At 43.3% G+C, this 14,222-nt stretch overlaps 1 protein-coding gene across 1 annotated transcript; it reads left to right on the top strand.

The window, feature by feature from the left end:
- On the top strand, nt 1–12,699 carry LOC110505331 (ADP-dependent glucokinase). The gene is made up of 6 exons (XM_021584509.2): nt 1–645; nt 4,683–4,842; nt 10,123–10,313; nt 10,437–10,533; nt 10,704–10,840; nt 11,286–12,699. The coding sequence occupies exons 1-6, from the start codon at nt 453–455 to the stop codon at nt 11,990–11,992; spliced, it is 1,485 nt and encodes a 494-aa protein (XP_021440184.2). The 5' UTR covers nt 1–452; the 3' UTR covers nt 11,993–12,699.
- The last annotated feature ends 1,523 nt before the right edge of the window (nt 12,700–14,222 follow it).

The following is a 14,222-nucleotide window of genomic DNA, read 5'->3' as shown; positions in this document are numbered from 1 at the left end:
TCTTAACAACGCTGCTAACCTTAAATTAAGACAAAAAAGCATTTATATTTTTATGGACAATTTTGCCTTTGGCCCTGACAACTAGTGGAAACCCAGTATAATGGATAATCAGTGGATCGTCACTATCAGGGGTCATTTGGACGTCCATTTAAATAGTTACGGTTAGGGCATAGATAGAACAATGAGAGGTTTAGTTAATCTTTGGTTAGGGTTTAGGGTAGGGCCGTCCCAAGGATCTCAGATTGCACCGACCAAAACGTGGCCTTAGCCAGCTACTTCCGCTTTCTTGTCACTCCCCCTCCGCAGCTTCCTGGGGCTGACCCTGTATTCACGCTTGAAACCAACAACACAACCGCCTCCTCAGGGACACTTGTTTTGTCAATCCAGTTTGTTTGCTAGACTCGTCGTAGCTGTTGCCTGGAGGACCGCTGGCCAGTCCACAGCCACTGGCCATGGAGCACGGAAGCGGGTTTTCATTCATGAAGTATGGGACTGCAGCGTCCCTCGCAATGGTTCTGCTGGCGTACTGGTTCCGATCTCCAGGGGAGTCAGGACTAGATAACAGGCTTGACACGGTGCTGTCCTCCCTACTGCGGGCTGAAAGCAAAGTGGGGATGAACAACGCCAGACCCAGGGTGGCGATAGGTGAGAATCCTAAATGACAAGCTAGCCTAGCATCAGTTACCTAGCTAACGTCAGCTAACCTTAGTCCTTACTTTGATGCGCAGAGAGGAGGGTCATTCCTACAAACCAGTGCCTTTTGGATAGTATATCTTTGTATTTTTGTTGTTGTATTCTACCAGAGAAAGGACGTTAGACTTTCAGAAAAATATATTAGTCAAACTCGGCCACTTAACATTTGTTGGTACATTTTCCCAACGGTTAGGTTCATAATCCTAACAGGGTGGATGGAGGAACCTTACAGGTGTAAATTAGCAATAGCTCTGTGAGTGAGCTGATTGAATTAGCATAATGGTGAACACTTGAACAGTATTTTAACTTCTCTATCAAATATATTTAGACATTTTTGTTAATTTTCTCTAATTTAACCTAACAGGGAGGAAATGTATGAGTGGGAAATACAGACTAACAACGTGAAAAATATACAACTGCGTGTTTTATATTTATTGAACTTTGCACCGTTTTTGCACAAAATAAATGACGACACTGAATGTGGTGTTATTGTAGGAAGGAGTTGTTTTCTTAAAGGAGAATTACAACAAACTAACAGGGTGGAAAGTGATATTAGTGACACGCACATCTTAAATAAAATAATTATAAATACAGTAATCATGAAAAAAAGTTATTGATGAGAGACTTGAACTATGGTTATTATATGATGAATTTGAACTATTTTTATGGCTTCTATTTCTGGTGGAAGTTGATGAATGACGGGGACATGGCGAAAACGCCAACATCTACTGAAAAAATGTAAAAAAAAAAAAAAAAATTATAGCTTTGATGTTTAAACGAGTTTGGGATGGTTAATGTTTAGAAAAAAAAATCCCTAACCGAAAACCTTTATTTTATTTGCCGCGGATATAAAGTGCTCCGCACGTCATGCTCATTAACAGTTGGAAAAAATGGCAGATAGTGAGTTAGGGAAGCGACAGCAGCGAAGTCCTCTATGGCAATACTTTTGAGAAGTTAAATGAGAAGGTGATTAAATGCAACCATTGCGTGGTGGAATTGTGCTGCAGTACAGGTGCAATGCTCAAAGGGAGACCCAACCCTTTGATGGCACCAGTGCGACAATGATCAAATGATTACAGAAATGATTGCAGTTGATATGCAGCCAATAGTAGAGAATGTCAGCATCAATACCCTAATAGCATATCTAGAACCAGTCTAAAAGATGCTTTGATGAAAAACCGTAAAGGCCCTGATGGAGAAATTGTACAATAATTGCCCTGCAAGCACAAAGCGCAAGCTCTCAAAACACCATACGTGGCATTAACAGATTGTTGGACGTCTATGAAACACACTGTCATACCTCACTGTAACGAGCCATCACATTGATGAGAAGTGGGACATGAAGTCCCATGTACTGACAACTGAGACCATGGAGGAAAGAGACAAGAGAACCTAAAACGGCATTAATACCATTGTTGCTGAGTGGGTGGGGACAGCAGTAAGGTAAACGCTGTCTGGTTAGGTTGTCAGGACTGCGCCTCCTTAGTGGTCATATGCAGGACCATATCTGAATTGTGAAACACGTACTTTTATGATTAAAAAAACAACGTTAAAATGACAACAAAATGGCAGTTTAAACTTTTTTTATTTGTACATTTGTCACATCCCAATTCAAAATGCATAAAATTCAATTTCAAGTTCGATAATTTTGTGTTAAGGTAAAGGACACCTGCCCTTATTGAAAGCCTTTTGGAATCTTACACTAAATAAGTGATATTTCCTGGGGACAGAAAAGGCACCGCACACTAGGAATGACGAAGGTGGTTTTTGCCTTTTTATGGGGTTTTGGATTGCATGAAAACCATCTGGCCAAGCAAGCACCAGCAGCTTTTTATAAAACCATTTAAACATATTTACAATTGTGGTTGATGTATCTTATTAGCTAGCTAGCTGATGTATCTTATTAGCTAGCCAGCTAGCTAATGAGCCAATAAATCAATGCAAATTACTTGGTCTGATTATTTAGGCTGTAATACACCCTGAAACGAATGCCAGCAAAATTGTGTACATTTTCCTTACAAGCCAGAATGTACCCACAGAAAAGTATTGTTTACCAAACCTTTTAGAGAGTCGTTAGGTACATGGTTCAGTTTGGCACCGAGGTAAAGTTAGTGACTTTGCTGTTACTGTGTGTTGACACATTTCTGAATGGACTTTGCATGCACCTTGATTTATGGTAGCATATTTACGAAGCACAGAGTACTGTAGTACAGTTGAAGTCGGAAGTTTACATACACCTAGATTGGAGTCATTAAAACTCATTTTTAAACCACTCCACACATTTCTTGTTAACAAACTATAGTTTTGGATAGTCGGTTAGGACATCTACTTTGTGCATGACACAAGTCATTTTTCCAACAATTGTTTACAGACAGATTATTTCACTTATAATTCACTGTATCACAATTCCAATGGGTCAGAAGTTTACATACACTAAGTTGACTGTGCCTTTAAACAGCTTGGAAAATTCCAGAAATTGTCATGGCTTCTGATAGGCACATTGACATAATTTGAGTCAATTGGCGGTGTACCTGTGGATGTATTTCAAAGCTTACCTTCAAACTCAGTGCCTCTTTGCTTGACATCATGGGACAATCAAAAGAAATCAGCCAAGACCTCAAATTTATGTAGACCTCCACAAGTCTGGTTCATCCTTGGGGGCAATTTCCAAACGCCTGAAGGTACAACGTTCATCCGTACAAACAATAGTACGCAAGTATAAACACCATGGGACCACGCAGCCGTCATACCGCTCAGGAAGGTGACTCGTTCTGTCTCCTTGAGATTAACATACTTTAGGTGCAAAAAATGCAAATCAATCCCAGAAAAACAGCAAAGGACCATGTGAAGATGCTGGAGGAAACAGGTGCAAAAGTATCTATAGCCACAGTAAAACAAGTCCTATATCGACATAACCTGAAAGGCCGCTCAGCAAGGAAGAAGCCACTGCTTCAAAACCGCCATAAAAAAGACAGACTATGGTTTGCATTTGCATATGGAGACAAAGATTGTACTTTTGGAGCAATGTCCTCTGGTCTGATGATGTAAAAATAGAACTGTTTGGCCATAATGACCATCGTCATGTTTGCAGGAAAAACAGGGAGACTTGCAAGCCGAAGAACACCATCCCAACCGTGAAGCACGGGGGTGGCAGCATCATGTAGTGGGGGTGCTTTGCTGCAGGAAAGACAGGTGCACTTAATAGATGGTATCACGAGGAGGAAAATGTGGCTATATTGAAGCAACAATTGTGGCAAAATGGCTTAAAGACAACAAAGTCGAGGTACTGGAGTGGCCATCACAAAGCCTTGACCTCAATCCTATAGAAAGTTGTGGGCACAATTGAAAAGCGTGTGCGAGCAAGGAGGCCTACAAACCTGACTCAGTTACACCAGCACTGTCAGGAGGAATGGGCCAAAATTCACCCAACTTATTGTGGGAAGCTTGTGGAAGGCTACCCAAAATGTTTGACCCAAGTTAAAACATTTAAAGGCAATGCTACCAAATACTAATTGAGTGCATGTGAACTTCTGACCCACTGGGAATGTGATGAAATAATTTAAAATATTAAATAAATCATTCTCTCTACTATTATTCTGATATTTCACATTCTTAAAATAAATTGGTGATCCTAACTGACCTAAGACAGGGAATTTGTAATCTGATTAAATGTCAGGAATTGTGAAAAACTGAGTTGAAATGTGTTTGGCTAAGGTGTATGTACACTTCTGACTTCAACTGTATCTCACTCCCCTCTGCCACTTAGTACATCTGTCAGAGTACTGGGAGTGTTACCTCTCTCACTCTGTATGAATGTTGGGGCAGGCAGGCGGGGCAGTGGAAGTAATTGGGGGGGGGGGGGGGATTGGTGGCTGTGCTGGGGGCATCAAATTATGTTCTCTCTGTGTCTCTGTCTCTGAGATTCGGGGGTTGCTTTGTGATTGTGTAGAGTTAAATACTGTTCTCACCGTTTCTCTCTCTTCCTCCAGGTTTAGGGGGTTGTGTTGACGTCATCGTGGATGGGGTGACGTTGCTGAATAAGATCGGCCTGCCGCCCACAGGCCAGCCTCTCCACCATGACTACATAGAGACCGCTGATCAGCTGGCACAGAGCTTCGCTTACTTCTTTGCCCCGGGAGCCGCCTCAGAGTAAGTGGCCAAGTCCCCTTGTGTGTGTGTGTGTGTGTGTGTGTGTCTTGTGACATTTCTAGTGCACAGTGTTAATGAACAACTAAAGGACAAAGTCTGCAATCCTTTACAAAGGCATTCGGTTACACACACACACACACACACACAAACACAGATATGTGTTCCTTACAGACCAGGTCAATATACACAAAATAAATATTTTAGTAAATAAAGTGATAAGCACACAGTAATTAGTCTCTACCATCGTGTGCTCTTATTGATGGTTTATGGTGTTGAAGACAATTGCATGTTCTCAATATTTGGCTTTGGAATTTCAATTAAAATGTAATAAAATAATTAAGGTCATATTTCATAATGCATTTAATTAAAACATTTTTATTTGAAACTGAACTCAAACTGTGATACATTTTTGTTAGATCTTCCTCCGTAAATCTGATACCCCAATTAAACAATAACGGGCATGGTTGACGCCCCCCCCCCCCCCCCCCCCCCCCCCCCCACCTTTCTCCCGGCACTTATCATTCTAGCGTGTCTTCTTCATATAGCGTTACAGTTCATCTTCCCAACAGCACATGTAACTCTTGCCTGTCACATTTGATGGCCCTTGGTAATGTCCCGATTTTTCAATATCCAAATAAGTACACAAGTCTCTCACCTGAGCTACCACCATTCTCTCGTCCATTTCTCCCACCAGTACACCAAGAGCATGAAAGAAGTTTGAATGGGATCTCACTCCACATGCATTCACACAGGGTTTGTGTGAACCTCAAAACCTACCATGCATTAAGTGATACCTCACTCCTACCATGCATTAAGACACAATCTGACGTCACCTTCCATGATAACCTCAAGAGAGAACAGATCAGAACAACAGTTTAGTTCAAGTAATTCTGATTCAGGAAATCCAGAAAAGCATTGACTATGACATTGTTACATTCCAAATTTTCTTAACATTATCTCTATGACAAATATCAAAGCATAACAACATACTGTTACTGTTGAAACCATTTTCAAAATTAGTTCATACTCCCTTATTTTTCTGGCGACCTCTCGGAAGAGTTACCAGATCAGGGAGTTAGCACCATAGCCCATGAGGGAATCCCAACAATCCAGCATACCCAATCTGGTGAAATTTGTATCAAAACAAAGACAAAAATGAGATCAGCAATTACACATCACAATCCATTTGGAGTAACTGTCAACTCTCATTAACATATATTTTTCCTTCTCTATGCAGACTGAACAAAATACATTTGTGTATTTACCCAAAGACCAGGGTCCCAGGGAACTGGTAGTTTCCCCCCTTTGAACACATGATTCACATTGCTAAATCAAAAATAAACTAACTTGAATAACCAATCAACTTAGAATTACAACTCTTAAACTCCATAAGGAAATAATGATATCCCATAAAGTAATGGTAAAATAGAATAGAAACTGGTGTTTCTCATTCATTTTTATAATTAAATCCCACCTGTTTCGATCATTTCTAGTGAGATTGATCTGGCCTCACCAGAAAGTCAGGTGACTTTCAAATATTTAATCTCCCTTTTCTTTACCTGTCCTTCCAAAACACTTTAAAAAAAAAAAATCTAACATTTCCATAATTCTGCATACCAAATTGAAAAGACCCCACAAAATAAATCTCCCAGTATCAACACCACTAACGCATATTCATAACTGGTAAGTTGTGTGAGCGTGCTGGTAAACCGTAGGTCAAGAACACAGGAACAGGCGCTATCTGGGAACCACTGTCCTTACGCCAATCCTTAAATGTTTGTTTTAATACACCCCATCGTTTATTTAGCACATGGTGACATTCTCGCCACCGAGTCTTAACGATTCACAGGTTCCCCATGATTCTACATAACCACTGCACCACCATGTTCATGAACTAAAAAAAAATGTAAAGTTCATTTTAGGTTTGGTAAACCCCTGTGCTAATTCCTCGTGACCCCTCCACCCTTTCGTCCATTCTAGAAATCTATTTCAGAATAAGACAACATAAAATGTCAATCTATTTCCTAATAAAATTACATAATGTCTCATGAGATTAAAAACCTCCCATGGTTTTGTGAGTTTGCGAGGAGTGTTTGGCCAGATAATTATAATTTGTTATGTCTTTAGAATCCATCCCCTGGCATGTCGCCTAGATTCTTCAACCCAAAATACTTTTCCCTGTGGCAAATTTAGCCAATTTCTCATCATAAGGAATCCGCAATATTTAATCCCTGCCATCTATTAAAAAGTTATCTCTGAACCACTGTTGATCGAACGGAGGCCATTCACTGCTATGTAAAATGTTCCTGTCTTGCTGCTCTCGAGGATTTGTTGCAAACACTTGTATAGCAGCATTTCCTCCAAATACAGCAGGTTCCAGGACCTCTTTCTTCCAATGCCCGATAGCTCCCTGTTTTAGTCCCACATCGATCACCCTACGCTTTTGTTTTTTTCTCCACTTTTCTTTGTCTTACCTTGGCCATTGAAACCACTGTTAGTGACTTTCACTGTGGCCGTATTAACCCCTCGCACGTCTGCAAAGTGAGAGGAGTATTATTCCACTCAAAGCATCCTGCTCTATTTCATCCACTACCCCCGCAATTGCCGTTTTGATCACCGGTTTCAAACCTGCCATCAAAGCCGAAGTGCAAATTCTATCAGTGCACTCACGTACCGTCTTTTTGCAGCTGAGGAATCTACTCATTTCATTTCTATAATTTCCATACTCTGTTGATAAAACGGCAACATTAACACTTGGATATTGAGCTTGCAATTTCTCAATGTCGTCATTGTGAGTTCTTTATTTGATTAGAATTTTCCGTCAGTAGGGAAATGTTGCCCAATTTTATCCAGTTTGCAAAATGTTTCCCATATTTGAGCCGAATTGGTAGAATGCTCGTGCGCTTCTTTCAGCGCCTCCATGGCTTTATTAAAATCCTCTAGCTCCGCTTTACAGGGTGAATCGGGGGCCGTCTGTCGCCATTTCAATAATTATTCTTCCGAAACCTCTCCCGACTATGTCCAGGGTGTTAATATTTCTTCACTCCCGTCTCTAATATACACTTTCTATTAACTATTTTCCAAGGTAGCGCTACCCACTCCCCCAGAGAATGGTAATGGTATTTCTGCCTATTAATTGGTCACGGCACTTAATACCTTGTATTAGAACCAATGCTGTAGCGTCTGCAAATGTATTACTGGAGAATACGGATGACCTAATGTCTTGTTCCAGTGTTACGCCTCAAACATCACTGTTGTTGATAACACACATTACCAACATTATTCACACTTGTCATCCTATTTCCACATAATGTTATGGTTCCCTCTCCCCATAGGGCATAAACCAACCTTTCTCCTTGGTGCTACTGCTGAGCAACGTAACGCAAACAGTGTTTGAATATCTTATTGCTTTTCTTTTAACCATGCATGTGGCTTTACTTCAGAATTTATAGGCAACCTTATCATTATCCACATACACTCTACTGCCTCACTGTCACTGCAGCTGGGACTTTCATCCCTTTAACAGATCTCACAGGGGAATACCCCTACTAGGGACCTATCCTATGCAGAACCTACCCTACACTGTAATGTCACTCATGGATCTCGCAGAGGAACCTCCACTCGGGACCTATCCTTATGGAGCCTACTAGAGGGTCGACCGATTTTAACCGGAATGGACGATTTTTAATTAGGGCCGATTTCAAGTTTTCATAACAATCGGTGATCAGCATTTTTGGACACAATCATGGCCGAATACATTGCACTCCACGAGGAGACTGCGTGGCAGGCTGACTACCTGTTATGCGAGTGCAGCAAGGAGCCAAGGCAAGGTGCTAGCTAGCATTAAACGTATCTTATAAACAACAATCAATCTTAACATAATTGCTAGTTAACTACACATGGTTGATGATATCTAGCTTGTCCTGCGTTGCATATAATCGATGCGGTTCCTGTTAATTTATCATTGAATCATAGCCTACTTCACCAAACGGGGGATGATTTAACAATCGCATTCGTGAAAAAAGCACTGTCGTTGCACCAATGTGTACCTAACCATAAACATCAATGCCTTTCTTAAAATCCATACACAGAAGTATATTTTTTAATCCAGGTTCACAGGCAATAATAAACTAGGAAAATTGTCACTTCTCTTGCGTTCCGTGCACGCAGAGTCAGGGTATATGCAACAGTTTGGGCCGCCTGGCTCATTGCGAACTAATTTGCCAGAATTTGACGTAATTCTGACATAACATTGAAGGTTGTGCAAAGTAACAGGAATATTTAGACTTATGGATGCCACCCATTAGATACAATACGGAATGGTTCCGTATTTCACTGAAAGAATAAACGTTTTGTTTTCTAAATGAGTTTCCGGATTTGACCATATTAATGATATAAGGCTCGTATTTCTGTGTGTTGTTATGTTATAATTAAGTCTAGGATTTGATATTTGATAGAGCAGTCTGACTGAGCGGTGGTAGGCAGCAGCTGTTGTCGATGTGTTCCTGGTTTGAGCCCAGGTAGGGGCGAGGAGAGGGACGGAAGCTATACTGTTACACTGGTAATACTAAAGTGCCTATAAGAACATCCAATAGTCGAAGGTTAATGAAATACAAATGGTATAGAGAGAAATAGTCCTATAATAACTACAACCTAAAACTTCTTAACTGGGAATATTGAAGACTCATGTTAAAAGGAACCACCAGCTTTCATATGTTCTCATGTTCTGAGCAAGGAACTGAAACGTTAGCTTTCTTACATAGCACATATTGCACTTTTACTTTCTTCTCCAACTCTTTGTTTTTGCATTATTTAAAACAAATTGAACATGGTTCATTATTTATTTGAGGCTAAATAGATTTTATTGATGTATTATATTAAGTTAAGTGTTCATTCAGTAAAGTTCATGTTGTAATTGTCATTATTACAAATAAATGAATAAAAAAATCTCCCGATTTTTAATCGGGATCAGCTTTTTTTGGTCCTCCAATAATCTGTATTGAAAAATCATAATCGGTCGACCTCTAGAACCTACCCTACACCATATTTACCTGGTTCTCGCAGAGGAAAGGCTCCACTCAGGACCTTTCCTTATGGAACCTTCCCTACACCATATATTTATGACCTTAAAAAGCACTAATCTCTCAGCACTAACACACACACTTCTTAAACGTTTTCCTGGGCTTGGTTGTGTAACTCTTTAAAAGCTGTGGAGTTACTACATTCTAACCCTCCCTCCTTTTTCTGGTACCCCTTCAACCCCCCCCCCTCTCCTCTCAGGCGGTTTGTGATAAATGACACCTTGTTCAGTCAGCTGGTCGAGGCATCCCGTGAGTTGCCCGACAACCGCTGGGCCATAGGTGGCAACGCTCCGGTGATGGCTGGTCGCATGGCAACCGAGGGCTGCGACGTGTTGCTAGGGGGGAGCTTCAGCCCCGACTTCGCTGACATACTGTCCCAGCACATCACAGGTACACACACACACACACACACACACACACACACACACACACACACACACACACAGTACATGCGTAACACCTCCCTCCTTGATGCCATCCCCCACCCACCTCCCTCCCCCTCTGTCTCTCCAGTTGCAGGTAATGTGGTGGAGGAGCCTGATATCCATCTGATCCTGGAGTACCCATCAGGAGCCACCTGGGGCCAGTACACCGCCCGCAGAGCCAACAGGTGTGTGTTAATACTAGAGGGTGTGAGATGAACAGAGTTAGATTATTCATGGTGTGGTTGCATATCAGGACCTTCACTTTGTGTGTGTGTGTGCGCGCGCGTGTACCTGTGAACCTATGATGTAGTCCATTATAACCCTTGCCCTGTGTCACTAACCTGTGTGTGTCCAGGTACATAGTCCACAGTGATGACCATAACCCGTACCTGGCGTCGCTTCAGGACTTTGAGGTGAAGCTACAGGACTTCCACCCTGACCTGCTGGTGGTGGGCGGGCTCCAGATGATGGACAGCTTCCCCTTCCAACAGGGTGAGAGGATACTCTGCCACCCTGTTCGTCAGCTTGTTCCCCAATTGGCAGGTGTTTTCAGAGCAGAGCTGGTTCCCATTGAGTGACAGACTGTTGGTATTATAGTGGTCTGTGTTGCTGTGAGGGAGAGAGTAGCGGAGGGAAGGATAAGAGAGCGGAGGGGAAGGCAGGGTTGGTTCCCATTGACGTGCAGACTGTTGGTATTCAAGTGGATTAACCCTGCCTGCCTCTATTCAATAGCTCTGCTGCCTCAGTCACACAGGCCTCTAGAACTCAGCCGGCATAGGAAGCACATGTGTGTGTATAGGGAGGGTGTGGGGATGTATCCAATGCTGTGTTTTCTTTGGCCAGGAACATGCCTTTGTGCTGTCAGACTGGTTTTACTACTTTGAATAAGTTCTCTCCCCCTCTAACAGCATCTCTCTCTCTCTCTCTCTCTCTCCAGGTGAGCGGGAAGCACTGCTCTCTCGGCTGGGCAGTCTCCTCTCCTCCTCCTCCCCTCGTACAGGCGTCCATTTTGAGATGGCCAGCTTCGTGGATGAGGGTCTAATGGGGGACCTGCTGCGTCTGGTCCTGCCCCACGCTGACTCTCTGGGGATGAACGAGCAGGAGCTGCCCAACTTGCTCAGCCTTCTGAGGGGCTCCAACATCACCGTGCTCTCTGACCCTAACCCTCGCGTTGCTACCGTCCTCGACCAGATGAGGGCGCTCTACCGCCTGGTCAACCAGCGCTACCGCGACGCTAATGAGGATAGCGACATGGGCGCTTACGCCACTAGTGCCAAAGGCCGGCCGCTGACCCGGCTCCACGTACACACCCTGGCGTTCCAGGCCATGATCGTGACGTGCGGCTCCCAGTGGAAGAACACCATGTCTGCTGTGGCCAAGGCCTCGCTCACCGCCAACCGCCACGTGTGTGGCTCGCCGGACATCGACCCCAGCAAGGCGCGCCTCATCATGGACGAGTCGTTCTCGGTGAGTAGTAAGGAGGGCAGCCAGCGGATCCCTCTAGAGGAGACCAGGCCCGTCAGCTGCTGGGACGAGGAGGACTACGAGATCTGTGTGGCGCCTGTCCTGGTGTGCACCGAGGTTTACCAGACGGCCGGGGGAGGGGACAACATCTCTGCCGCAGGACTGGTGCTGCAGATCTGAGCCATTGATAGCGACGAACGGCTAACTCTGACTAAGCGTTAGCTTAACAGGGGCTGCCAACTCTGCTCCGGGGGGGTGGTGCACTCTTTTGCTCCAGCCCTATTCTAACACACTGAATTCAACTATACAAGATCCTCATGAGTATCTGATAGGTAGGTCCAGAGCAAAAGCCAGCACACCTCGTAGCTCTCCACTAGGATTGGCCCCCTAGGATTCACCGCTAGGCTAACGCGCCAAAGGGTAACACAGAGAGCTATGATAGCTGGCTCACTCTCTGGAGCTCCACAGACTTCTTGAATAAATTCCACGTGTGTTTTAAGTCAGTAAACCGAACGGACAGAAAGACAGACAACCCTTCCCATAACATGTGAAGACTTTAGGCATTCTGGTTTTAGGTGTGTTGATTTTTGGTTTTGATTGTTTCATGTTGTGTTGCCGGTGCAATGCTAACACAGGGTCCAGTGTGTCTGTGGCAGGGCCTGCTCCTCTTCTCTCTCTCTCTCCTTTTATCTCCTCTCCCCGCTCTCCTCCTGAGCTCATTTCTCTCCTGTCCTCTCTGAGCAGTATGACGCGGGTGAGACTCACACACTCCAGACTTCTATACTTCCTGTCAAACAGACCGTGTCAAGACAGGCAGCTCGTTCTCTCATTCCGTCAGAAAATGGAACACATCTAATAATAATACTACCCATAAACCCCCCTGGGATATATATCAATCAATCAAATTTATTTTATATAGCCCTTCGTACATCAGCTGATATCTCAAAGTGCTGATATAGTATTTCCTCAACCAGAAACAAAAATAAAAAGTTTATTGGACACATTCAAATAGGTCCCTCCCTGTTCTGTTTAGTTCCTCGTTAATACACCCCTGCTGTAGGGTTTTCCTCAACCGTGTGTGTCGGTCGGTCGTGCAACGGTCCAGACACGCATCACATATCCACTATTTTCCCTGTAGTCTTTTACATAGATCCGTATCTGCCTTGGAGCTGTTATCATAGTTATTCATCCCATTCTCTCCCAGGATATCAACACAAAAACCCAACATTCCATCAGTCCCACTATTTCAGACGTTCTGTCCCTGTGTCCTAATGTTTTGATTATTTTTTTCCACAAGGGAAAGCTTTAGTTTGATATCTGTGATGTTTTTTTTTGGGGGGGGGTTTCATGTAAACCAGATTTAATGCTGGAGGCATATGAGACTTAACTCGTATGTCTAGGTCTGCGTTCATACAGGCAGCCCAATTTGTATATTTGTTCACTAATTGATCGTTTGACCAATTCGATCAGCTCATTGGGCAAAATATCAGAATTGGGCTTCCTGTGTAAACACAGTCTATAATTAGTTTAAATAAATGGGTTTTTAATGTATATACATATTGTTGCTTGATGCTAAACTCAATCTGGCCTGTACATACAATCCGCTGTAATGTTGTCTTCGCGCTGATTTCATGATTGACAACAGGGAGTGCTTCTCTTATGTCTGTAATGTGAAACTATTTGACCCTTTACATGAGCATGTATTCTTCCTATGATCTCCTCACTCTGTATCATATCATTGCGTCACACACAGAAACACATTAGGCCCTCCGGTTGTTTGAATGACTCCTGCATGGGCCACGCACACTGAATGTGTTAACTGTAAGGTGCTTTGGCTAAAAGTGCCTGCGAAATAATATCAGACACACGTTTGTCATTTTAAATGTACTTTTCTATGGAGAACGGCCCGTGATCTCATCTGCTGTGAAGGGAGACTGGGCGCATCCCAACAGTCTGTGGTTTTCTCTCCCTGTTTCCTGTATTTAATTAGCACCGACCTGCACATATCTCAAATCTTCATATGAGCGCAGATGAGAGGAAGCCACTGTACTAATGAGATGTAGATGACGCCTGTATTGCTTGACAGGGTTTCTCTGCTGCCCTCTAAAGGCTGCATTTATTTTGAGACCTAACACCATGCCACTTCAAGTGTCCACCCCTCTGAGTGACTGATCTGCAAGCTTGTGTGTGTGTGTGCGTTCCTGCCTGTCTGCGCCTGCTTGCCCCAGACACGCATGTTATGAGTGAGTGTGCATGCTTGCGGAACATACTTGTGTGTGTGTGTTGCTCTGGCCATCTGACATTGTTGTCTCAGGAACTAGCTGGGCTGTTCAGGAGACCTGTAGGCTCTGGGAGACCTTCAACTATATGTATGTGGACACCCCTTCAAATTAGTGGATTTGGCCATTTT

This window comes from Oncorhynchus mykiss, chromosome 25 (genome assembly GCF_013265735.2).
Source record: "Oncorhynchus mykiss isolate Arlee chromosome 25, USDA_OmykA_1.1, whole genome shotgun sequence".
Classification (NCBI taxonomy): Eukaryota; Metazoa; Chordata; class Actinopteri; order Salmoniformes; family Salmonidae; genus Oncorhynchus; species Oncorhynchus mykiss.
This window is presented reverse-complemented; position numbering and strand designations above follow the sequence as displayed.

What these genes read in the sequence shown, in the direction of transcription:
- LOC110505331 (XM_021584509.2), top strand. Translation starts at nt 453, where the DNA reads ATGGAGCACGGAAGCGGGTTTTCATTCATGAAGTATGGGACTGCAGCG. An exon ending in CAGACCCAGGGTGGCGATAG is followed by an intron (nt 646 to 4,682) that starts GTGAGAATCCTA and finishes CTCTTCCTCCAG; the next exon opens with GTTTAGGGGGTTGTGTTGAC. An exon ending in GCCCCGGGAGCCGCCTCAGA is followed by an intron (nt 4,843 to 10,122) that starts GTAAGTGGCCAA and finishes CTCTCCTCTCAG; the next exon opens with GCGGTTTGTGATAAATGACA.